The 26,790-nt window shown below is 46.2% G+C and overlaps 1 protein-coding gene across 1 annotated transcript; it reads right to left on the minus strand.

Moving 5' to 3' along the window:
• Positions 1-1,035: 1,035 nt before the first annotated feature.
• On the minus strand, positions 1,036-6,493 carry LOC123406045 (kinesin-like protein KIN-7C). The gene is made up of 14 exons (XM_045099544.1): positions 6,214-6,493; positions 5,375-5,668; positions 4,888-4,977; positions 4,698-4,798; positions 4,496-4,609; positions 4,326-4,407; positions 4,169-4,236; positions 3,990-4,055; positions 3,788-3,912; positions 3,334-3,664; positions 3,095-3,196; positions 2,314-3,015; positions 1,832-2,127; positions 1,036-1,724 (listed from the first exon to the last, which is right to left on the minus strand). The coding sequence occupies exons 2-14, from the start codon at positions 5,619-5,621 to the stop codon at positions 1,397-1,399; spliced, it is 2,652 nt and encodes an 883-aa protein (XP_044955479.1). The 5' UTR covers positions 5,622-5,668; positions 6,214-6,493; the 3' UTR covers positions 1,036-1,396.
• Positions 6,494-26,790: the final 20,297 nt, after the last annotated feature.

The raw sequence follows: 26,790 nt of genomic DNA on the forward strand, positions 1-26,790 counted from the left end.
TCGGACGAAAGGTCTATTTTCTACTAGTGCTTGGCTATGGTCTCAACCAAATTAAGCGACAATTAGCGGTGGTGACGATGGTAGTTATGGGAATTCCTAAGAGCATCTCTAGCAGGCCCCTTAAAACGCGAAACTGAAACGCGGTTTTCAGTTTGCGGAAAACGCATTTTAAGGACCGGTTCGAGCTACGGTCAAACAGACCCCTTAAACTTAAACTGTAAATCAAATTTTGCTTATATTTTTCCCCATATCTTCTTCCTCTCGTACGTCTCCATGGTCAACTAAATTCGCTCCTAAAAGCCGATGGAGAACGCACGAAGCGGCCAAATACAAAGCCACCGACGTTCAGGAATGCTCGCATGAAGTGACTGTCGCCATTGCTGGCTAGCTCCGGCCGTCGAATCCATCCAGTAACCAGCTAGCTAGCTCCGGTCGCCAATCCATTGAGGAGCTAGTTAGCTAGCTAGCTTCGGTCGTTGAATCCATCCAGAAGCTCCCTAGCTAGCTAGCTCCCGTCGTCGTTGCCGAATACGCCAGGACAGGCAGGGTAGCCGCAAAGAGGGGGGGCGGCGGCGACTGCCGGGGACGGATGGGACGGCGACCGGGAACGGATGGGGCGGCGGCCGGAAGCAAGCCATGAAGGTTCCGATGACGGTTGGTTTCCTGCCAACGGTCTTTCGTATATATATGACACCCACAGGTTGGCTTCGAAATGCTTATATTTACAGATTTGGCAGGGATGTTTACCAAAAAAATACATGTTTACGGTGTCTGTTTGGGACACTTTTTCAATACCGAACTGTAAAATGACGGTTATGTACAGGTTCACGAGTTAGACGGATCTGCTAGAGATGCTCTAAGTTCAGGATAAGTTTGTGGTTAATGAAACACACAGTAATCCTTTGAAAAAAAAAACTGTCACAAGAACTTACAAAGCGTACTTTCAGATCACACGGTATGCTTCTTCCAAGAATGGTCGGCTCCTTGTGGTGGCTGCAACGGATGACAGATGTCTGATTTTCTACAAGCTTTTCGTACACAGCGGAACAACCATTTCTTACAGATGAGTGGTGCAAACCGTGGGAATTGCAACAACACGTTAACACAAGGGCGTGCGTTTGGATACGCAGTGGTACACGTTAATAATGTTAGCAATCAGACCGGAAAAAGACCGGCGGCGCCTACGTAGAAACCGCGCACCAAACCGGGTTGCCCTACACCAAGATCAAACCCCCAACGCATGCGCGTGTCCTGATACCCTATGGAAAATCAGAACAGGCAACACCCCAAGACATAAAACCACCAGAGAAAGAAAAAAAGATCTTCTGGTCAGCCGCATCATCCTGTCATCTTCTCGCCTCGTGCCGTCACGGACCCGATCAACCAACCAATTCAATCAACCAAACGAGGGGATCCCATATCTCCAGCCGTTGGAGGAGCGCCGGGTGGGGGGCTGCTGCGGCGCGAAGCTGAGCCCGAACATCTCCCTCAGGACCTGCCCGGGCTCCTGTAGCCCGATCAGCTTGGCCACCAGGGACGCGCTCTCCCTCACGTGCTCCAGGTCCCTGCTCTCCGTCCACAGCCGCCGAGCCACCTGCAGCTTCCTCTTCTTGGAGTCCAGCGGGACGCTCCACTTGGTGTACATGTGGTTCCTCTCCTCCACGGAGAACCGCTTCTGCATCTGCCTCGCCAGCATCTCCCTCTCGCGCTGCAGCTTCTTGGCGCTGCACACATCGGGAAGACGTTCTCAGGTTTGTGTTCATCATTTCTCTCATCTGTTAAGTTATGAAATGGAAAGCAGATAACTGGTGCATCGATGATTGCCGCGTACCTCGCGACAGGGGAAGAACTGAGGCTGCCTACGACCACGTTGCTGGGGGTGCTTCCCCTGGAGTAGGTGTCTCTGAGGAACAACAGCCTCCGAAGCTCCACTTCCATGTAAATCGAGTCGGCTGATTCTCCTTTGAAGAGCAAGAAAAAGTATGTCCTGTGGACCAACGAAATGCTGCAAGCGTGCCAGAGCTCGATGATCTCCTGCTGTTTCCTCTCGAATTCCAATGGCCATCTAGAAGGTGATTGCAAAGCATCCATCATTGGGTCTAATCCGACGCTCTTTCCATTCGCACTCTGCAACATGGAATACGAATACCAATCACTTATTCAGTTATTGATGGAATGGAAGTAAAACATTTCAGCAGGTCCGTGTTCAAGTTTGGTTCAGTTTAGGTATGTAAACTAGTATTATGCTGCGGGTAAAATAAATGAGCTGCAAGGGCAAGAGCATAAAATCATGCCTAAAAGATAACCCCGTACCTGGTCACCTAACTGTTTCTGATAATGAACTTGAGCCATCTCCTTAAGTTCAGCAACAAATTCACCTATACCGGTAAATTCTGCATCACCTGCCTTGCTAGCTCCCTTCGAAGTACTAATTTCAGATCCTGCCCTTGAAGGAGTCTCACTCCCTGCATCATAGTTTAATGCAGATCCTCTTCTCTGGTACTCTTCAGGTCTTCCTGGGAAAATTACCAAACTTCTGTTTACTGGTGTGCAATCCTCCAACTCCATCTCATCAAGTAAAGTGGACCCTGTTAGTGATCTACAGCTCCTGCTTCTACCAATTACTCTACAACTTGACGGATTGCGGGTTGAAGATCCTAGATCTTTAGTGATAAAAGGCCTTCTGATGTTCTCCAAATGTTGCTCCAAGGTAATAGGAGTTTCACCAAGGCGCCTTGAATTCACTGAAGCTGTTGAATCATTACCACGCATGCTCGAATTCCTATTTGAATCATTACCACGCATGCTCGAATTCCTATTTGAATCTTGTGGGCTGGTACTTTCACCAGCTGACAAAGACAAACGTTCATTTCCTCCAGTTTCAATTGTCTCAATACATCGCACTTCCTTGTAATGCTCTGAATCATCATGAGAGATCTGAGAACTGTCATCTCTGCTAGCGCTTGGGGGCATTCCAACAGACGGAGGACTTCTGATTGAACGCTTTCCCGAGACCTAAACATACAGAGAAAACAAATGCATCACTGTCGGAGTAAGGCCCAAAAGGTGATACCTAGAAGCCAAGTAAATATACCTGGTGCTTTGGATCACGATCACCAACAACTTGCAGCAAATCCTGCAACCTGGACTGGGCCAAATCACGTTGCGTCTTCAGTTCTTTTATTTCTTTCTCCATCTGCGAATCATGAATGGATCGAAAGAAAAATGAGTTTATCTGTGTGTATTCCGAGAGGAATACAGAGGGGAGCAATACAACAATCTCCATCATTCAGGAACGGAACAAAACAGACTAGAGTTTTCAATGCATTGTACCTTTCTGATTTGGTTGTCCTTTTCCTTCACCTGTGCTTCCAGACTAGAGTTTGATGAAACTGGATGCCGCAACTCACTCTCCAGTCTAGCAACTTCCTTTTGCAAATGCTTAACTAGTGTTTTATCAGACATGACCACATTAACCTGAGCATTTGTAACTACGTCCTTTGCACAACTCCCGAAAAACAGTGTATTTCTTGATTGCTCAATGTGACTTGTCGCAGGGCTGAGTGTACAAATAATCGCAGTTCTTGCATTGCCTCCCAAAGAAGGTTGTAATATCCGTGTAAGCTTGGAATCTCTATACGGTATGTGTGCATTGCTACCCATGCTGAATAACGAAAAAAAAACTGAAATGTCAGTAGCTAACAAAATAATCCCATGACTACATAAGTAATCACTCTTATAATGTGAAGAATCAAAGCAAAGTAACGATGTGAGCTGAATTTGCTACCTTAGCTTCCTAATGACGGTGCCAAGGGAAAGCAAACTTTTATTAATGTGGCAACCTTCTTTCAGCCTTGTGCCAGCTGACATAGCCTGAGATGCACGCTCACTTCCTGCCAGATCAACAAAGTTCTGCATGGGAAGAATAGCGCTGCTTACAGTTTTTCTCCAAATTGTATAAACTAAACAAACTGTGGTGTCTTCCTTACCACACTAGCCACAAGGGTAGTTGACTTGTCCTTTCCTAAGAATTCACGAGCAGAACTTTCAACAGTCTGAATTGGTTGATGAAAATTAAACGGTCAGCAAACATGCACACGTCTATGACAAATGGGCCACATATACATCAAATACATATTTCGTAAATATAATCAAGTTAAGGACAGACCAATTTAAGTATTTGATGGGATCTGGAGCTTTTTTCATTTAAGAAGGTCTCCCCGGTTCTCCTTTGAGCTATTACAATCACGTAAAGCACAAATGAGAACATACAATAACCATAATTTCCACAAAATGGAAGCTGCTATTAGTAAGCAATATTAAACCTTCGCAAACAGAAATAAGTCCCTTGAGGTGGTTCCAGTCCCTTAATATAACCTCCATAAGATTCTCCACGTAGGTGCCTTTCTGTAGAATAAACAACAATAAACCGGTTAGCAAACATGAGCATAACATTACTCAAAGTTAACAATGCTGAGAAGGAGCACCTTATTACCTCTGCATCATCCCAAAGTCTAAGAGGAGTATTTTCTGCACTCAGAAGATCCCTAACAACTTCATTATATATTTCAATTGCTGAGAACTTCAACACAAATGCTCTCTCCTCATGCTGAAAAAGAAACACTGATTTGAGGACTTTGTAACAATCGAGACCAAAACCTGGCCATGGAAGCTATGGTTGGTAGGGAGTTGATCACCTTGTTAATATAATCATATATATCTGCTACTGTGCACTCTGTCACTCCAGTCATAGTATATGTTTTCCCACTACTTGTTTGCCCATACGCGAAAACACTTGCTGAGAGAGAAGACACACTCTGATTTAGTTCAAACGCTATGATGTTTCACAATTTTGGACTCATAAGCTTTTGTGCAGTTTGCACTCACAGTTAATGCCACCAACTACAGAGAGGGCAACTTCCTTGACCCCTTCCTGGTAGACTTCTTTCGTACTGCACTCAGAATGAAATACCCTGTCTGCAAATACAAGAGATTTATGTTTAACAAGGATGCACACTAGGAAAATGGAACCAAACTATACGAGTATTACCAACTAATAACCCCAACTCACCTGAGATCCCTACATAGCAATTGAGCAATTGAGCACATTGAAATGATTTAAACAATAAGTCAACAATAGATAAAGGCATGATCACTATGCAGTAATAATATACACATCAAGTATACATGAAATTGTGTAGGGAAATATGATGTTTGAGTGTTGCTTCTGAGAGCCGTTGTAGTACTCTACATCAGGTGTTATGAAAATGCTCCCAAAAAACAGTACTAAAACTAATTAAGCATACTGAAGACCAGCGCAATGAAAAACCACAAAAGATGTAAGCATGAGAAGAGAAGAACACAGTGCACTGACCAAATGTGTATGCGGTTGGAGCTGTGGGTCGATCCGGGAAGGTACTCCGAAACATGATGGTGGTGTCATTGATGCACTCCCACTCCGCAGGCTCACCCCTTGCAATCTCCTTGTCACTCAGAGGTCTCACCCTCACCAAGACCTGTATCCTATCCAGGCTTCCTGCGCCACTTCCACCGCCGTTCACCACCTCAGCTCCATTCATCTTGTCCCACTGCACGGATTCGTCGCCTCCAATCGCCCCCATTCGCTCCCACACTTACCTGCCCCCTCCTTCACCTCTCCCTACACCGTCTGCCAGAAATGCAGCATTATAAGACCACAGCCAAGAAGCAAGGCACATATGATACGTACAGGAATAAAGAAGAAGCAGACAAGAAGGCAACACGGCAGGACGCACGAATCTGTCCTATCCCAGTGGATTTGAGTGCCGGGCAAGGCTGTTGACGAGCTCGCTGCTGCTGCGGGTGGAGGAGAAGGCAAGCATTTTTATGTGGACCCTTCGCTAGCAGTAATTACGCGCATCATCAGGATTCAGGACAGTGGTTAGCATGTCCGATGGCCGGGCACCACCGGAGAACCACCGATTATCCCAAATCTATGGCGCCCCTGTCACGCTAACCATCCTCCTTCCCGAGGAATTCGTAGTTATTAGCAGATCTGCGCGAAGCAATCGCCTGACCTAAGCACTCCCTAACAACCGAAAACAGTAGCCCTGGCAGGCTCACATCGACGTCGCCACCAACCAGCCGCAACAGCAGCTCTCCTCCCCTCTCCTCTGGTGACCAATAATGCTCAAGCAATAACATAATAAAGGAAAAGCGGGTAAGTTACTATACCAAGGCTTGGCGAAGACGGGCGGCTCCGGAGGGCGAGGAAGCGACGTTTCTCCGGACGGCGGCGGCGGCCATGGCTGGGGCGATTTCAGGTGGGGGATTCGCGGGGAAGTGGGGGGTTTTGGAGTCGGGGGGCTGGGAGTGGCGCCGGCCTCACCGCGTGCGACTGCTCCCCACGACGATCGATTTGGGGGGAGAGAAGGGTCAGGAGTGTAAGAGACGGTGGCTCGATCTTTTTTTTCCTTTCCTTTTTTTCTTTTTCTTTCTGCCAACCCCAGGAGACCGTTGCTTGGATTCCTCTGTCTCCTCTTTCGCAGGGCTCGTTTTCAATGATCTTGCTTAGTGGGCGCTTTTGCATGCAGGCCCTTTACGTTCTATATTGTTTCAGTTAAGTGCTTTTCACGTACTCACAAGTTTTGTACGCCCGTGCTGATGCTGGCATCGTATTGTACGAATAAGTGGCTACTGGTGGCGAGATCGATCCGAAATGTGATGACAATGTAGTGCTGGTTCACCTGCACCAAGTCCAAGAGTAATGAATCACTCGGATGGTAATATGGTATGCTTGGCGAAATCTGAGCGCACACAGAACCGGATACGTACGAGGGAAGGGACAAGGGATGCCGGGGAAGTAAAGAACGGAACATCCATGGTATACGTGCCGTGTATTTATCTCGGCAAGTTAATGCGGCGTGGAAATTTCGTGCGGGGGGCAGACGGACAGTGCGACGAGCAAATTCAAATGCTTGGCCGTTCGACGGAGTAGTAGTAGTGAGCGGTGGACCGCTTCTGAAGGTGTGGCTTCTTCGGTGGCCGGTGAATATCGGAGAACTGCTCACCACTAACGTGTATTGGTCGAGAACGTGCAGCTCCGGCTCCGGCTCCGGCCGACACCACCTCAACAACGGCTATAATTTGGCCTCTCGTTATTTTAAACGCGATCGGTTTACTCTAGACAATGGTTGATGTATTACTATATGGTGCCTTCTTCTTTTTATTGCGGGAATATCGGAAGTCAACTTTATCCATTTGTTAAGGTTTGTCCAAAATATTGTTCTTTTTCTTGGAAGTTTCTTCCCGCCATAAAATAAAATGAAAAACCGTGTCGGCAGTGCATACTTTTATGGAGTCAACTTATCCATTCGTCCCCCCTTGAATAATGAGAATATTATTTCCCTCGTAAAAGAACTTTTCCATTTATTAAGGTAAGTCGAAAATTAGTTTATTTTAACGACATACAAAAAGCTCATCCTTTTTGTTAATCCGATTATACTTCACTAGTAAAATTTCCCTCGTAGTGTATATAAATAAATACAATAAATGATTAGAATTGCCTTCAAGATTAAAGCTCATTTCCCCCTCATACATATGGGTGTGTTTGGATATTAAATGGATGCCCACCGGGCCACTCAAAATCAAGCCACCTCGACAGTTTGCGCTCCCTCAAATCCAGCCATATGCGGGGGAGAAAAGTGGTTGACCAAATTATCCGTCATGTTATCGTTAATAGGCAGTCCCAACACAAAATCCCCATCCCGCGATTTTTCCTGCCGGACCCTCCCCTTCTCACTTTGTTTCCCACCTTAGCGACACATTTCGTGTTGGAGCCCGCTCCTAAAAAAACAGATGATGTCGATCTCATCTTAGCCATGACAGCCTCTCTCCTTTAAACCATACTTCGCGCTCTGTTTTGATCCCCTTCCTCCGTGTTGGTGTTGATGTGCCACCGCCATCAAGGGGGACGATGCTTGCTTCACCCATGACTCCCCTGTCTCGTGATCCGTTGCCACATTGTAACATATAATTGAATGTCATGCGGTACCACAAAACAAAAATATAATGTATGTTGTTGGACATGATGGGCTTGTCCATTAGCGGTAGACCCATGGACGTGCATTTCAGGGCCCACCTAGGGTCCCACACAGTCATCAATGTTCTTAAAGCTATCGACGCAGTCTCGGTCTCACTCGGGCGAACAGATTCTCCCTCGGATGCACAGGGTCACTCGGACCGCCTTCGATCAATCGGACGTGCTCCGACACTCGGACTAAAGCAAAGTCACAATGAGAAAGAGACTGCAACGGCAAGAGACTTAAACTACCACATAAAGCACAATGAAGATCGGCGTTACTAGTAACACCGCACTTAGAGCAGCTGTTACTAGTAACTTCCGAAGTTATTAGCATTAACTCACCCTCCTAATGGCATTCGGCCCGTCGTGTCGCACTCTATATAAGCTGCACCCAAGCTCCTCGATGAAAGTGCAATCATGCCATTTATCATGTTTTGATGTTGCTGACAACACACATATAGACAACTAATCACTAATCCCCTCTTAAGCTATTGTTAATGATCATGTGTTGATAAGGACAAGCTCATGTGCTAACAAGGACAAGATCAAGATAAGCATTCCTCAGCACTACATGCTTGATTCTTGTGGATGTTCACATGGTGGACAAATGAAGATGAATACATAAGCTAGGCTTTCCACATTGTGTATGGGAGAGCTACTTGAAGACTTCATCATGTCTTGCTTTCAACTTGAGCCAAGAAGGAACAACAACATCAAGCTCAAGTGAAAGGGCTAACTCAAAGGTATCAGTTCCTTCGACGTTAGTGGTGCGGAGTGATGATCAGCGAATAAAAGTATACAATCAAGTATGGATCATCAGTACCCTTTTTATGATTCTTGAGTCTTTAGGGATCCCGCACTATTAAGAGGGGATCACGGGCCTTGCGATAAATTTTCTCAAAACTACATCTCCACTTCTCATTTGAGATCTTCCAAACAGAACCCAACAGTAACAAACTCTCGGACATCCAGCTCACTCCGGACATCCGAGGGCCGGACGACCGACCCCTTCGATATTCCAGAGCCTTGTAACAGAGTCAAAATCTCGGACATCCGGCTCCCTCCGGACGTTCGAGGGCCGGACGTCTGACCTCCTTCGGATATCCGGAGCCTTTGATCAGATCCAAACTCTCGGACATCCGGAGACTTCCGACCGTCCGAGGGTCGGTCGTCCGGGCCCCTTCGGAGGATAGATTGTGTGCCAACACAGCCGAACTGTCGGATATCCGAACACTTTTGGATGTCCGTGCCTCGGATGTCCGACCCCCTCTCGGACATCCGGTCATTGTTCGTCTATACAGTGATTCCTGATATCTATACAGTGGTCCCTGATATATACATCCCTTGGACGACCGACCCTTGTCGGACGTCCGACCCCTTGTGGGCGTCCGGACATCCGAGAACTGCCGGACGTCCGACCACTGTCAGACTTAAGTGACCCCAACGGTCACTTTCCCCTCTCCACTATAAATACCCCCTCCCACTTCGTGAGAGGGGGTCCAACACAGCCATATCTTCATAAGAACACATTTCTACCTCACACACATTTGCTCACACCAAATCTTAGATCCCAAGAGCATTTGTGAGCCCCTTTGAGAGTTGTTCCAATCAGAAGATAGATCGTCTCCCTCTCCTCCTCTCAACCCAAGCTATTTGAGATTTGAGCAAGTTTTGAGCATTCCCCGTGATCTTGTTACTCTTGGAGGTTGGAGACTCCTCGACGGTAGGAGTTCTTCGGAGAGGAATCAATCCGTGTGATTACCCCCGGAAAAGTTTGTGAGGGTTTGGAAGCCACCTCAAAGGCTTAGCACTAGTGGTTGAGAAACGCCTTCGTGGTGTTATTCAAAGGGAGAATAGGGTGAGCCTTCGTTGTGTTGGTGTGCCTTCGTGGTAACATCCACCTCTCTAACGGTGACTAGCTTCCCTCCAAGGAAGTGAACATTGGGATACATCTTTGTCTCAGTGACCTTGGTTATCCCTAACCCTAACTCCTTACTTGTGGTTTACTTGTGTTACTTGAGCATACATACATTGCATATTGTTTCTGCTCATTATATTGTGTTGGCTATTTTTTTGTACAAGATTAATCGTTCAAGCATACCCTCTATATCCACACGTTCACACTTGCAGCTTTTGATATATCGTGTGCTATAGTGTGATCTAGTATCTTGTGTCGTTCACCTACTCGTCGTGTGATATAGCTCAAGTAAGTTTCTGTAACTTACTTGTGCTTGTTAGTAACCGTGTTGTGTCCATCTTGGTAGATCGTGTTGTTGGTGCATGTTGCGGTGCCTATTGCATTTAGGATTTGTGCTTGAAAAGTATCCTCTTAGTTTATTTTCGCATTAGGTTTAAGCCAAATCCGAAGAAGTTTTTAAATAGCCTATTCACCCCCCCCTCTAGGCGTCATCGTGGTCCTTTCAATTGGTATCAGAGCAAGGTCTCTCTTTAATTAGGTTTCACGACCTAGAGAGTATCGATGTCGACTATTGGATTAGTGCACAATGACACCTTTGACTTTGATGGCACAAATTATACCCTATGGAGAATTCGTATGCTTCATCACTTTCGGGGCATGGACCCAAATACTTTACGAATTGTTCTTGTAGGGATTGCCGACAAAAAGGATGATGCATCTTCATCTACTAATGAAATGTATCTTGATTGTGAGGCTTTTCTTGCCATTCATCGAACCATAAGTCCTGAAGTGTTTAAGTCTATCTCGACTTGCAAGTCAGCTCGACTAAACTTGAAGATATATATGTTGGGTCCAATCTTGATGAAGACAATATTATGATGAAGGAGTTGGTGCATGAGCTCTTCACTCTTTTCGATCATAAAGAGTCCACCACTACTTCCATATCCGATTGCTTGCACACCTCAGCATCTTCAATCTCACGAGGTAATGACATGGTGAGTGAAGAAATATATGTTGATGAAAATGTCATAGCCTCTATGGACACGAGCATATCTAGCACCACACATAGTGTAAATTATTGTGCTGATAGGTCATGCATTTTACCTAAAGATCCCTCGACAAATGTCTGTGGTGATATGCCTGCTTTCCCGTGTCCTCTTGATCAAAATATCGTGTTTCTCCCTAGTTGCTCTATGACTAATCATTTAGGGGAAATCAAGAAATACTAAGTACTTTTGACTAATGAAGAATCTGATTCACCAGAAGAATCATCATCAACTCCTCCAGTTCACATGTGCCTCATGGCAAGAGGTAATAATGAGGTATCATCTTCCCTGTGCAATAACGATGATATTTGCGATGAGGATGATGATGATGACTTGACTGAAAATATCTATGTGACCAGTAAAATTCTTCATAAAGCTAAAAATAACGCTCTTCAAAGATTCCAAGATGTTCTTGCTTACTTTGAAAATTGTAATGATTCACTTAATCATGACAAGCTAAAAGTAAACAACTTGAACATGAACTTGGGAAAAGTCATCAAGTATGTAGAGACTTAAGATCTTCAAAAGGAGAGATTGAAGTTGTTCATGATAAACTTAAAAAGGATTTTGAGGTCCTTCTCCTTGAATGCAAAAATGTCAAGGGAGAGCTCATCAAAACCTCTAAGATCTATGAGGATCTCCAATCTACTCATGAGAAGTCTCTATTTGCTACTTACTCCTCTCATATTGTTGATGATACTTGTACATCTAACTCTACCTCATTTGAAGTATCAACATTGAAGGAGAATATTGAGCTACGTGCTCAACTTGATTTACTAACTAGCAATTATGGGAAGTTGGAAGAAAACCATGTAATGCTCACAAGCTCTCATGCCGATCTTCTAACATCCCATAATGTGAAAAAGTTAGCTCATGAGGCTATCATCACCAAGGTAACATCAAGTGAGCCTCATGTGGACAATGGCACTACTTCTAGTCAAAGTACTATATTTCCATGTGCTAGTCCTCGTAATTCGTCTACTCATAATGTTGCTACCTCGTGTGATGAATTACTTTCTTTGCCTTGTTGCTCTAACATTGAAGCTTACACTTCCTCTAGTACTTGCGTTGATACTAACCGTGCAGAGGAAAACGAAGAGCTCAAGGCCCAAGTCACTTCTTTGAAGAAAGACTTGGAACAGGGTCATGAAGGGATGTCCACACTCAACAACGTCCTGTGTGAGCAAACATCTCCGAATGACAAAAATGATGTTGGAGTATACTCAAACAAGAACAGAGGGGCCTAGAACAAGTCAAGAATTCGGCCAAAATCATCTGCTTCAAGTGCAAAGTTAAAGGGCACCATGTTAGATCTTGCCCTTTGAAGACGAAGTCTCAAAGTCACAAGCAACGAGGGAAGCGGCCACAAACTCAATCACATACTCAGCTACAAGTTGAAGGAAGGTCTCCTCCCAATAAGACCCAAGCCAACACTCCCCGAGGTGAGAAATCAACTGGGAAGAAAGCAAAGGGTAGATGTTGCTACTTATGTCGTGAGAAGGGTCACGTCGCTTCGTCTTGCACGAGAGGTAACTTATCCAACCCAATCACTATTGATGATATCTATTCCCTTAGGAAGGATAAGGTTGGCAATGTGTTTGCCAAGTTTGTTGGTACTCAAAATGGTGTCAAGAAAAGAACCATTTGGGTTGCCAAGCCTATTGTGACTAACCTCTTAGGACCCAACGTAGTTGGGGACCAACAAGCTCAAACTTGATCAATAGGTGACTTTGGAGGACATTAGAGACTTGGATACACAATGAATATTTGAGGACTCTTTATCATTTGTATTATCTCAAGCCAAGTCATTTGGATTATCGAGCCCATATCCCATATCCAATGTGCCTCTTTGCGGTAACTTGTACTTAAATTGTTTACATTGAAAGTTGCCTGCCCCAATCCTTCTCATGTCTAGGTTTGGTACCTAGAATGTACTTTGACATGTTGCGCCTACTAGTATGATTGTTATGTGTTATCTATCATGTGTAGGTCGTTATGTATGTCATATAGTTGTGTGTAGTCCTGATCATTACTTGCATCCTAGTTGCACCGTTGTGCGGGTCTTTTGAGACGTTAATAGCTCATCACATTAAGGGGGAGTGTTCTGCTCTACGCACATCACTAACCCAAAATGTGTATATATGTATTGGACTCCATCTAGTATTCATGATGCAAGATTATCCAATCATTTCGTTGGATGTCAAAGCCATCCGAAGTTCAAATTGGCATCCACTTATCAGCTTAGTTCGATGATTGATTGCCTTGTATGATAAATACATGTATTATCACATTAAGGGAGTGTGATATGCTTTGTGCATGTCACATCCCTTGGTAAGATAAACATTCGATGTATGCCACTCAGAATCTACCACATGGGGTTATTCTATAACTGTGTGGCGTGTCATGCTCCACATGTCTTAATTCGCATAATAACCCTATTGGTGTCTAAATCCCTTAGATGTACGTGATTATGACGTTCTACTACACCAATACTCATGGCTTAGCCGCTAGATCGTACTTAAAAGAAGGGCATAGTTGATGCATGCCTTTCGAATTATTTCTCTACACTATGATCTAACTAATTGGGATGTTAACGTACGACATCTAAACATTATGCTTATGGTTAAACTCCCATATCACACTTGTGTGAGTATAAAACGATCTTTGTGCTCGTTTGGCATCTACCACCACTGATAATTCTAAATACCATTGTGTTCTCTCACACATGGTATCTCTGGCTTGGTAGTGTTTTTCATGGTCATTCTATTTCGGCTTTGGCTTCATTTGACCTACATAACTTGCCGAGAAATTCATGTGTCTCCCAGTAATCTCCCATGCATGTCTTTGAGCTCGTACTATTTATTTCATAATGTTGTGGGAGTTATAATCATATTACCTACACTTATACATCTACTTGGGTGAGACATGCATGTAAGGTTGTGCAAAATGCATACCTTACATGGTTTGATGCTTTGACCGGTTCATGTGTTGAACTTGGGGTGCTATCATATGTTGATTTGTCACCCTGATCCATTTTGGAAGACATGAATGTTCTGTAATTGACAATTATGTGTTCATTTGTCCAAATTGTATATCCTTGGATTTTGATAGGCTTGTGTAGGCATATCTACTATGTGTAGATGCACATGTCATGTCTATCGTATCTTTTATCCAATATATGTATATGGTAAATCAGACGTATCCATTAAAAGGTTAAGGTGTGCTTGAAAGTAAAACTTATATCTATATGCACATAATTGAGTGATCTTACCCTATATATATTGTAGTTGGACTAACTACTTCGGACCCAATAACTTTGGGGACCATATTGTGCTTAAATGGTGGTTTAGGTACTTTGGAGAAGCATTGCTATCTTGACTTATTCTCAGAAGAAGATGGTGCTGGTCACGAAGAAATTAGAGTCAAGACATGACTCGGCTACTTCTACGCCATACCGATGCTTTTTCCGGTAACAAGTATTTACTTCATGCATGTATAACATTAGAGTCAACCCTGTGTAGGTTGCATCATTGCATGAACATAATACTTTTTCCACTTTGTAATTTCCTGCATGTCCTTGTTAATCACACTAATGAAATGCTTAGTGTTGGTGTTCTCTTAGCACTTCATGGTCATATGAATGAGACAAATTTGTGCCATGGCCCTTGTGTCGTGTGCCTTGCTCTTACAATAGGATAACTTGTGCATGATCCTATGCACTCATGCGTTTGACCGTATTTTGGACCCACACTTATCATAGTAATCGAGTTAGAAGATTTACATCATACCATGTCCAAAATATGTTAGTTGAGAGGCCCTTGGTTGCTACACATGCGAGAATACTCCTTATCACCTCACCATCATGAGCTAGACAGAAAATGCTTAAGTGTCCCTGTCTCGAGGTAGCACTCGAACTTGGTGGTTAAACCCACCACACACTCCATTGTTCGAGCGTTGGGAAGGTATATTCACTATATGAAATACTGTTGGATGTTACCTCTGCTCTATTCACTTGAACCATCTCACCATCATGTTCAGACCTGTCTGCCTCCCTCTCGGACGTCCGTCACAGCTCGATCGTCCGACCGCTGACGGCTTTCGGACGTCCGGCGCCCGTCGGTCGTCCGACACATCGGGGATCCTTTATAAATAGAGGCTGGAGGGCGCGGGTCTGGGCTTTGCCCTAACGACCACGCACCTCCTCCTCCCCTATTTCGCCCCAGCCACCGCCGCACCGTCCCCTGGCCCTTCCTCGCTACTGGTGGGTTGTTCTTCACCGGATTCCTCTCCCTCCGGTAACCACCCTGGCCGGATCCACCTCCATACGCTCCTCGCAGCCAGGATCTTCCACCATGCCTCGGATCAAGCACTCAGCACGCAAGCCTGCTGCCGGTTCATCCGCTCGTGCCACTCACGGTACGGGGTCGGATGACTCGGATGAATACTGTCGTCCCGTCAAATGGGTCGCCCGGCGTCCGGTTCGCTCGGTTCGCTCATCTCCCTCGGAAGGCTCAACCTTTGAGGACGAACTTGAAGTTCAAGAACGGGCGAAATTTGTAGCTGTGCGGAAGAATCTTCCGAAGACGGGCTCTTGCAAGCCATCTTACATGCCCTCGCCTCCTCCCGAACAGCCCGAAGGTGATGCTCGTCGCATCTCCCTTGAACCTCCTCCTGCTTTAGGTCGTGAAGTCAAGGACTTCACCAAGGTTCCTAAGTCTTCCTACTTTACATTCCGACGCGATGTTAACCAATCTTCTGTTGAACATGACTCTATGGACTCACGTTTCCACACACACGTCCAAGCGGACATCTTTTCTACTATCATCGTTCCTAAGGGTCTCCCAGTACATCATTAGATTGATCTTGAGCATATTCGCACTCATCCGGTGAAATACCCGGGTGCCATTGAACTCATTGAGTCGTCGGGGCTCGCTGCCCCCTTTGCTTTTCGGTGCGATTTTAACAGTGTCGCTATTCATCAATTTTATGCCACGTGTTTCTTTTGCTCAAACAACACTGTTAGCTGGATGACTTCTGATGTTGAGTTCACAGCCTCTCATGCTGAGTTTGTTGCCGCACTCGGTTTCCCTGACTCTGGCACCAAAATCCATAAGAGTGATCCTAACCATGCACCTAAGCCCATTGAGGCGTGTGGCTTTCTCCTCAAACCACTTCGTGAACTTGATGCATACGAACAGATGAAGGATCTTAACCAAGTATCCATCTGGCACTCTCCCTTCTTTATCATATTTCAGTGTCTTATCCGCACCATCTATCCCAAGATGGGTGACAGGGGAACCTGCAACGGCTACTGTATTGATATCATGTCACATTTACATGATTTCCCCAAGCGCAAGATTAATGTGCCTCACTTTCTCTGGCATGGGATTCGGCTCGCTAGTCTTCAATACAAGCAAGCCTTCCCTCATGCCCCCTTCATCCAGGCCTTTATTCACCATGTTGCTGAATTCACTGTTGCTCCCACTCACACGCATCACAAGTGGGCCATTCCCAATCTCATGGCGGATGACTATGCTCCTAAGAAAACCTCATCCACCTCCACTCGCCGCACTGCTGCCCGGTCAGCAACCCCTTCATCCAGCTCAGCTCCTCTCGGTCACTTTGCCAAATTCATTGGCAAGGCACATTCTGCCATGATGAAGGCTTTCTCTTTCCAGTGCGGTCAAACTCATGGTGTGGTTTCTCGCCTCATCTCCTCCAAGAATGCCCTCAAGGCTCGTCTGAGAGACTCAGGCGCTCTTGATGTGAGTGACGATGAGGATCTTCCTGCTGCTCCCCCTTCAGGCTTTGGCTTCCCATCTGGCCCTGAGTGGGCTGACTTTCTTCACGAGGCTGGTGGCAGTGGCCTGCCTAATGATGATGTTGTTGATGAGGGTGATATTTGAGTATGTGGCAGCATTGCCGGGTTCCTTCCTTTTTGGTCCTTGATGCCAAAGGGGGAGGACATTATCTTATCTTAGTTTCGATTTTTTGTTTCTCTCATAATGTATGGTATGATGTAGTATGTCGAACTTAATGATGTGTCATCATGTAACGATACTTATGGATGATGTGATATGCCATCACTTATGGATGATGTATTGTTAAACTATCATGTGGTGATGAGATATCATGATATTATCGTTGTGTCATATGATGATGAGTTTTAAGCTATCCTATTGATTCATATGATATGCTTTGATTCATATGATATGCTATGTATTATTGATTCATATGATATGCTATGTATTGTTGAACTATTATGGTGTAATATTATATCATGCTATTATCTTCAAGCATGCATTAAGGGGGAGCTCCCGCACTTACCTATTTTACTAAGCATATAATCAGGGGGAGTTTCGACAAAACTCTCCCATTCATTATTACCATGCATATAATCAGGGGGAGCTTCATAAGCATCGTAACAAATCTCTCCTAAGCCACACAAGTTTATTACTATTTTTGAGAGCTATATGTATGTTGTCATCAACTACCAAAAAGGGGAAGATTGAAAGTGCAATCATGCCCTTTATGATGTTTTGATGTTGCTGACAACACATATATAGACAACTAATCACTAATCCCCTCTTAAGCTATTGTTAATGATCATGTGTTGATAAGGACAAGCTCATGTGCTAACAAGGACAAGCTCATGTGCTAACAAGGACAAGATCAAGATAAGTATTCCTGAGTACTACATGCTTGATTCTTGTGGATGTTCACATGGTGGACAAATGAAGATGAATACATAAGCTAGGCTTTCCACATTGTGTATGGGAGAGCTACTTGAAGACTTCATCATGTCTTGCTTTCAACTTGAGCCAAGAAGGAACAACAACATCAAGCTCAAGTGAAAGGGCTAACTCAAAGGTATCAGTTCCTTTGACATTAGTGGTGCGGAGTGATGACCAGCGAATAAAAGTATACACTCAAGTATGGATCATCAGTACCCTTTTTATGATTCTTGAGTCTTTAGGGATCCGGCACTATTAAGAGGGGATCACGGGACTTGCGATAAATTTGCTCAAAACTACATCTCCACTTCTCATTTGAGATCTTCCAAACAGAACCCAACAGTAACAAACTCTCGGACATCCGGCTCACTTCGGACGTCCGTGGGCCGGACGACCGACCCCTTCGGTATTCCGGAGCCTTGTAACAGAGTAAAAATCTCGGACATCTGGATCCCTCTGAACGTCCGAGAGCTGGACGTCTGACCTCCTTCGGATATCCGGAGCCTCTGATCAGATCCAAACTCTCGGACATCCGGAGACTTCCGGTCGTCCGAGGGCCGGTCGTCCGGGCCCCTTCAGAGGATAGATTGTGTGCCAACACAGCCGAACTGTCGGATATCCGAACACTTTCGGATGTCCGTGCCTCGGATGTCCGACCCCCTCTCAGACATCCGGTCCCTGTTCGTCTATACAGTGATTCCTGATATCTATACAGTGGTTCCTGATATATATATATATACATCCCTCGGACGACCGACCCCTGTCGGACGTCCGACCCCTTGTGGGCGTCCGGACATCCGAGAAGTGCCGGACGTCCGAGCATTGTCAGACTTAAGTGACCCCAACGGTCACTTTCCCCTATCCACTATAAATACCCCCTCCCACTTCGTGGGCGGGGGTCCAACACAACCATATCTTCATAAGAACACATTTCTACCTCACACACATTTGCTCACACCAAATCTTAGATCCCAAGAGCATTTGTGAGCCCCTTTGAGAGTTGTTCCAATCAAAAGATAGATCGTCTCCCTCTCCTCCTCTCAACCCAAGCTATTTGAGATTTGAGCAAGTTTTGAGCATTCCCCGTGATCTTGTTACTCTTGGAGGTTGGAGACTCCTAGGCAGTAGGAGTTCTTCGGAGAGGAATCAATCCGTGTGATTACCCCCGGAAAAGTTTGTGAGGGTTTGGAAGCCACCTCAAAGGCTTACCACTAGTGCTTGAGAAACGCCTTCGTGGTGTTATCTCAAAGGGAGAATAGGGTGAGCCTTCGTGGCGTTGGTGTGCCTTCGTGGTAACATCCACCTCTCTAACAGTGACTAGCTTCCCTCCAAGGAAGTGAACATCGGGATACATCTTTGTCTCAGTGACCTTGGTTATCCGTAACCCTAACTCCTTACTTGTGGTTTACTTGTGTTACTTGAGCATACATACATTGCATATTGTTTGTGCTCATTATATTGTGTTGGCTATTTCTTTGTACAAGATTAATCGTTCAAGCATACCCTCTATATCCACATGTTCACACTTGCAGCTTTTGATATATCGTATGCTATAGTGTGATCTAGTATCTTGTGTCGTTTACCTACTCGTCGTGTGATATAGGTCAAGTAAGTTTGTGTAACTTACTTGTGCTTGTTAGGAACCATGTTGTGTCCATCTTGGCAGATCGTGTTGTTGGTGCATGTTGCGGTGCCTATTGCATTTAGGATTTGTGCTTGAAAATTATCCTCTTAGTTTATTTCCGCATTAGGTTTAAGCCAAATCCGAAGAAGTTTTTAAATAGGCTATTCACCCCCCCCCCCTCTAGGCGTCATCGTGGTCCTTTCACTCGATAAGGGTTGAGCATTATGTACTCTCACACCCCTCATAAGCAAACACTAGCCTCCGGGCTCGAGACGTAGGGTCTTTACCACTCCCGAGTTGGGCCCAAATTCGTACATCCGAGTGTGACCATTGCGCCATAGCTAGGCTTCACCCCCCGTTCGTACCCTTGGTACTATTGTGAGGTTCATTCCAATGATAGTTGGCACCCACCTTGGGGCTCCGCGTCTAGCAAAATCCGCGCGTAGTTGGAGTTTCCATCCTTTCCGTCATCACGATGACACTCGAGAGCGAGATCCTCTTCGGTTCCCTCAACTTCACCACCGACAACTCGGTGTGGCTGCAGGACGCGTCGTTGGACACCGACTCTCTACCCGCTCAAGGCGCTTCGCACTTCAACGCGGTGACGTGTGGGATCCTGATTCGACAGTCGTCGGTGTCGTATCATTCGGCACACCCACGTCCTGCTGCGTTTCGTCGCAATCGCTCCAGGCGCTCATGGATGCACATTGGATCAAGCATGCGATGGCTCTTGAGGCCACATCAGAGCAGGTGGCCATGCTCGACTCAAACAAGCCCTCAGCCTTTTACGTTCATCACGTGATGACTCATTCGATGAGTCCGACTGCGGGAGCAGCGGGGACGCCGCGGAGGTCCTAATGGCCGACTCAGCCAGGGGAGGAGCCCTCGGTTTTTCCATGGGAAATTCCCACAGACACGATGGAGGCGAGCATCGTCATGCCGACTTCGGCCACTACATTCCCCAGCTGCTCAATGAGCAGGAGATGGAGGAACCGAGGCGGAGGAATGAACAGGCTCTGCATACCCCCATCACTGAAACACCCCGGAGGAGATAGCCCTATGTTAGAGCATATCTCTCCATATGTGGTTTTGGTAATTGATGACAATTCCTATGGACTAATGGTTGCCTTAAGTTATGTTTATAGGATTTGTCCATAGGCACTTATTGAAGTCCATCTATTGGGTTCAAGGAGTTTATATGATGACCAAGGTGGTATTCAAGGTATTATTCAAAGAATGGTCATAGAGACACAAGGTTGATCAAGATCGTCAGACAAAGAGTAAGTCAAGATGATCAATACACAAAACGTACAAGATGTACCGAGAGGGATCAAGTGATCCCATGGTATGGTAAGCATTGTCCATTCCGTGTTTGTGTACTAACCCATGGTCTTCGTGAGAGTTCTATGTGGGGTTAGGTGTATTTCGATGGGCTTGCGTCTAGAGGAAGATCTCATACAACCCATGAAGGATGACGTCAAGTGGTGATCGTCATCAAGATTGCGGTGAGCAAGTTCAAGTGGATCAGCATGAAGATCATGCTTGAAGCTTGCCGTCCATTGTGGTGGCAATGGACTTGTGAAGATATGCTGAAGAGCAGCTCACCCATATTGTGCATGGGAGCAATCAACTAGTCTTCATCAAGCCAACACAACCAAGCAGGTGGTCCATCTTGAGGAAGCCAAGATCATTGTCATCTAGCTCAAGAGGACGAGGTGCAAGGTATAGGTTTGCCCTTGATAGGTTTTCTGTTTTAGGATAGATTGTCGTTCTGTCAAGGGGGGGGGGGGCTCTCAAGTGAGTAGCTAGATCGTATCGTTCATTGAGAGCTCAAACCATTTGCATCCTTGCATCATACTTCTTGGTTCTTGTTTGGTGTTTCTATTTGTTTTAGAGCTTATGGTCATTTTCATGACAAGCTCGAGTTCATCGAAAACGAAGTCCATATGCATCTACTATGATGTTCTCGATGTTGGAGTTTTGGCTGGTTCTTCATTCATAGAGGTCTCACATCTCTATATAATTGGCATCTTCATATTTTCTTGGTCTTAAGTGTTTGGATATCTCTTGTCGTCCTGAATCCAACAAGCTTGGGTTTGCTCGATTCGGAGCTCGTATGCAAAAGTTATGGCTGTTTCAGTGGTGAGCGGTAGTACCGTTTGTGCCAAGCGGTAGTACCGCTCCGGGTGGGCGGTAGTACTGCTCCCTAGCGGTAGTACCGCTCCGGGTGGGCGGTAGTACTGCTTCGAGACGGTAGTACCTCTCTCTCAGCGGTTGTACTTTGTTGGACTTTTTGCGAATACTTTTCCAAGCGGTGGTAGGCCCGACAGTAATATCTTTACTACCGTGGCCTAGCAGTAGTACCACTCCTCGCCAGCGGTAGTACCGCTAGGGGCAGCGGTAGTACCGCTCCTCGTCAGCGGTAGTACCGCGCCTCACCAGCGGTAGTACCACTATGCGCGGGATTTAAGTGGGGGTAACGGTCTCATTCCTTCCACCACTATATAAAGGGGGTCTTCTTCCTCCTTGGACTAACTTGACCGTTTGAGCTCATGTTCTTCCTCCATTGTTGACCTTCTTAGAGCTTGCTAACTCTCAATCCCTCCAATGATTCTTGCTAGTTCTTGAGGAAAAAGAGAGAGGAGATCTAGATCCACATATCCATGACTCACTTTCTCCTCTATGTGCGGGGAACCCCTTGGATCTAGATCTTGGAGTTCTTTGTGAGCTCCTTGTTCTTCCTCTCATATTTCTTCATAGCCTTTGTTGTTGTGGAGGGATTTGAGTGTGAGGTACTTGACCACTTCGTGTGTTCTTGCCATTGCATTAGTTGCATCGGTTTGAGTTCTCCACGGTGATACGTGGAAGTGAGAAGTTGAGAAGCTTATTACCCTTTGGTACTTAGTACCCTAGAGATCGTTCTTCGTGGATGCTTTGGCGTCCTAGAAGCTTGGTGGTGTCTCGGAGCTCAATCATTGTGGTGTAAAGCTCCGGGGAAGCGTCGGGGTCTCCAATTAGGTTGTGGAGATTGCCTCGAGCAATTTGTACGGGTACCAGTGACCGCCCCCAAGGGTTGCCATTTGTACGGGTTCGGTGACCACCCTCAAGGGTCCCTTAGTGGAATCACGACATTTTGAATTGTGCGAGGGCGTGAGGAGATTATGGTGGCCTTAGTGGCATCTTGGGGAGCATTGTGCCTCCACACAGCTCCAACGGAGATTAGCATCCGAAAGGGTGTGAACTTCGGGATACATCATCGTCTCTGTGTGCCTCGGTTATCTCTTACCCGAACCCTTTACTTATGCACTTTACTTTGTGATAGCCATATTGTTTATTGTCATATATCTTGCTATCACTTAGTTGTTTGTCTTTCTTAGCATAAGTTGTTGGTGCACATAGGTGAGCCTAGTTGTTTGAGATTTTGTGCTTGACAAATTAAACGTTAGTTTTATTCCGCATGTGTTCAAGCCTAAACCATAATTATTTCAAAACGCCTATTCCCCCCCCCCCTCTAGGCGACATCCACGTCCTTTCACCCTAGAGAACGCATGCCAGGCCACCCTGACCGAGCGCGGGTGGTTCGAGCGGCTTCAACGCTCACTCGATGCCTGAGCCGTGAGGGATCAACCCAGTCCAGTCGCAACCGCCGGAAGTTGTCTGAATGACCGCCAGCGCAACATTGAGGTGATGCGAATACCTTTGCAGAACATGGTTGCGGTCACTCAGGTCGTTGCCATACAGCCGATTGATTTCGCAGCTCGGGAGGGCATTCGGCAGATCGAGACTCTGTTGAAGACCGCCTTGCAGCAGAACTCTGCGGTGTCCCAATCGCAGTATCGCATCCATAGCAAGTCCGTTCGAGCGGACACGATGCAGTCGGCACACAACCCTCACGCATAAGAAAGACACCGGAGAACTCCTCCTCTTTGGAGAGGCCCGTATGGTGATCGAAGGCATGATTATCGGGTTTGTAGCAGGACACCTCCTCCGAGGAGTGGCTCACTCGGACACCGAGCCCACGACTGCACGCCAATCCCCAATCGGCACATGGGTTATGGACATGACAGTTATCGCGCTCCCCAGTTCAATGCAAGGTCCATAATCACGCAAAACATGGTTGACTGATCGTGGGCGGGCCGGGGAGTCTCCGGTCTTGAGTGTTTCGGTAGACACATGCACGAAGCAAAGAACCCCTCCAACGATCGCTTGGCCATGGGGATTGTCAAATTCAACGGTGAGTCCAAGCCGGAAACTTGGCTCGAAGATTACCGAGTGGTCGTCCAGATTAGCAACGGCGACGACTTTGTCACGATGAAGCACCTGCCCTTCATGTTGGAGGGGTTGGCGAGGGCGTGGCTCAATCAGCTACCCTCAAGTAGCATCCACAGTTGGGAGGACCTTGCCCGAGTGTTCATCAAAACATTCGAGGGCACTTACAAGTGACCGGATGGCGTGACGGAGTTACGACATTGCGTCCTGAAGAATAACGGGACTCTCTAAGAGTACATCCAGCGATGGACCACGCTGCACAACACCGTGGAGAACATCATCGAGCATCAGGCCATGTGCGCCTTCAAGGCAGTCACTCGGTACAGGGAGCTCATACTCAAGTTTGGACGAGCGGGGGACCTGTCCCCCAGTCGCGGCATGGAGATCGCCAATCAGCATACAAACGACAAAGAAGAAGACCGCCTCTACAATGGGAAAAGGCGAGCCAGTGATGCCCCTCATTCGGGAGGTAACACAAGGAAGAAGTAGAAGTGGAAGGCCGACGCATCAGGCAAGGCCGAAGTTGATGTTGTCCCAGAGCAAGATCAAAATAAATCCAAGCAGAAGAAAAAGAAGGATTTGGTGGCTAAGAAGAAAACCGAGCCCAAGAGCTACCTCTAGGAACAGTTGTGCTAGATCCACACCAAGACGGACGATGATGGAAATCCCATCTACCCCAAACACTTGGCTTGAGATTGGCACTTGTCCTAGCAGCATAAGATGGGAACCGGGTTTTTAGTTTATGAAGAGAAAAAATAAATCGGGTTGTGGGGAGCATATGCGAAGGAAAAAATCGGTTGGGTGAAGATATCGATCGATGGGAGGCCATTCAAACGAATGACCGACCTAGTGTCGCATATAATGCTTTTGTCATAAGATTTGTTTGTTGTCATTTAGATGTTAATTTTCTTGAAATCCGTTATTTGTTTCCAAAAAACTATTATCTTTTTCCTAAAACAAATTGCACTGATGAGATGCATCGGTTGATTTGGATAAGTTACGAAAGTTATATTTAAATTTGTTATTTTTTCCTGAAAATATGTTATTTGCTTCCAAAAATAAATTGCACTAATGAGAGGGATCAATTGATTTGGATAACTTAAGAAAGTTAGACCCGTGATTTGTTATACGTTAGGTGTGACATCCTCAGTTTTTGCTACAGTGATCATTGTAATTAAGCTACAGTGATGACCATGATCAGCAACAAATCATTTTAGCTAAATTGGGTATGATCAAGTTGAAAGTCATATCTCATTTCAAATTCCACTTGAAAAGGCCCTTGAATTTTATTGTGATAAAATAAAGTTGCAAAGAAAATATGAAAAATGTTGCACACTTATTGAAAATCTTAAAACAAATATTGTTAAGGAAAACAACATCACCTAGAAGGTGGTATGGACCCCACCATCCAAAACAGAAGTTTAAAGACTTAAAGGTGCTCATAAATTCAATTTGGAAATTAAGACAGATTCCAAAAATGCCCTAACTAGATGTGGCCATGCTGAATATTTCAAAATATTTGTTGGGCCTTGGTGCACATTTTTTTATGTAGAAAAATAATGCAAAATGTAAATAAAATAGAAGCAAAGAAAATGAAACAGAAAAGAAAAGAAAAGAAAAGGAAAATGCCCCTGCGCACTTAGGCCTGGTGCTACAGGCTGGCCCGACCCATCCCCACCGGCCTTTCTCCCACCTCTCGACATAGGCACGGGAGGCCATGGAGCGAGAGCCGTCCGCACGGGGATGCGCTCGCTGGCGTGCATCCAGCTGCTCCCCTTGCGGATAATACCACCCCCGAGCGCCTCTCTCTCCCTCCCGCAAACCCTAGGACCCATTAGCCCCCTCTCTGTCCCTCTCCTCGTTCGCGTTCGAGCTCGGCCGAGCGCAACAATGGCTGCGGTAGGCCGACGCACGTGGCCACGGCCGCTCCCATGCCTCCGTTCGACGTCCACGAGCTCCGTAGCGACCACCTCTTCCTGCCCGAGTACTGGATCGAGGCTAGTGAGCTCACACGTCGCCGCCTCGAATCCGCAAGCTCACCGTCGTCGATTCGCCATCTGCAGTGCATCACCATTGCTCTCGGACTTCCCATCGCCGCAAGGGAGCTTCTCCGCGACCTCCTCTTCCTCGCATAGCTCCAGTTGACCGCCACAATAAGCTCCCGCCGTGAAATAGCTCTTCTCTCCGCCATTTTTTGTTGGGCTCGAGCTCTGCGTGCCCCTGGCAACCCTTGGGTGCAACGGGCGTGCTCCAGATCACTCCTAGCTTCGTTCCCACGCGATAGATAGGTTATTTGCGTGCCGGTGCTCGTCTTGCCATCGATGCCGAAGCTTGCCTCCGCCACTGTCGGTGTAGCACTCAGATCCGATGACCATTGATTGTTCTGATGCTTTGAATGGATCGGTGGCGACTGCAGCTAGCAAGCGCAAGAAGAATCACGCGAAACGGACCATCGTAAGCGATTTCCGGGCGGCGTTTTCGTTTCGGGAGCTCGTCGAAGCTCCTCCGGTAGCCGAACGGTGTTGATGACCCACAAGTATAGGGGAGCAATCGTAGTCCTTTCGATAAGTAAGAGTGTCGAACCCAACGAGGAGTAGAAGGCTTTGATAAACGGTTTTCAGCAAGGTAATAACTGCAAGCACTGAAAGTAGCGGTAACAAGTGATGATGTAGTGAGGTGAAAGGTAGCAAGCGAAAAGTAACAAGTAACAAGTAGTAGCAATGGTGCAGCAAGTGGCCCAATCCCTTTTGCTGCGAGGGACAAGCCTGAACAAAGTCTTATAGGAGGAAAAACGCTCCCGAGGACACACGGGAATTTCTGTCATGCTAGTTTCATCATGATCATATGATTCACGTTCGTTACTTTGATAGTTTGATATGTGGGTGGACTGGTGCTTGGGTACTTCCCTTACTTGGACAAGCATCCCACTTATGATTAATGTTGGGGAACGTCGCATGGGAAACAAAAATTTTCCTACGCGCACGAAGACCTATCATGGTGATGTCCATCTACGAGAGGGGATATTCGATCTACGTACCCTTGTAGATCGCATAGCAGAAGCGTTAGTGAACGCGGTTGATGTAGTGGAACGTCCTCACGTCCCTCGATCCGCCTCGCGAACCGTCCCGCGATCAGTC

This window comes from Hordeum vulgare, chromosome 6H, assembly GCF_904849725.1.
Source record: "Hordeum vulgare subsp. vulgare chromosome 6H, MorexV3_pseudomolecules_assembly, whole genome shotgun sequence".
Lineage (NCBI taxonomy): Eukaryota > Viridiplantae > Streptophyta > Magnoliopsida > Poales > Poaceae > Hordeum > Hordeum vulgare.

Excerpts from the sequence above, each read along its gene's own strand:
- LOC123406045 (XM_045099544.1), bottom strand. The coding sequence starts at position 5,621 with ATGGGGGCGATTGGAGGCGACGAATCCGTGCAGTGGGACAAGATGAAT. Across the intron at positions 4,056-4,168 it reads CCCATCAAATACTTAAATTG|ACTGTTGAAAGTTCTGCTCG; the intron begins GTCTGTCCTTAA and ends CAACCAATTCAG. Across the intron at positions 3,665-3,787 it reads ACCGTCATTAGGAAGCTAAG|CATGGGTAGCAATGCACACA; the intron begins GTAGCAAATTCA and ends TTCGTTATTCAG.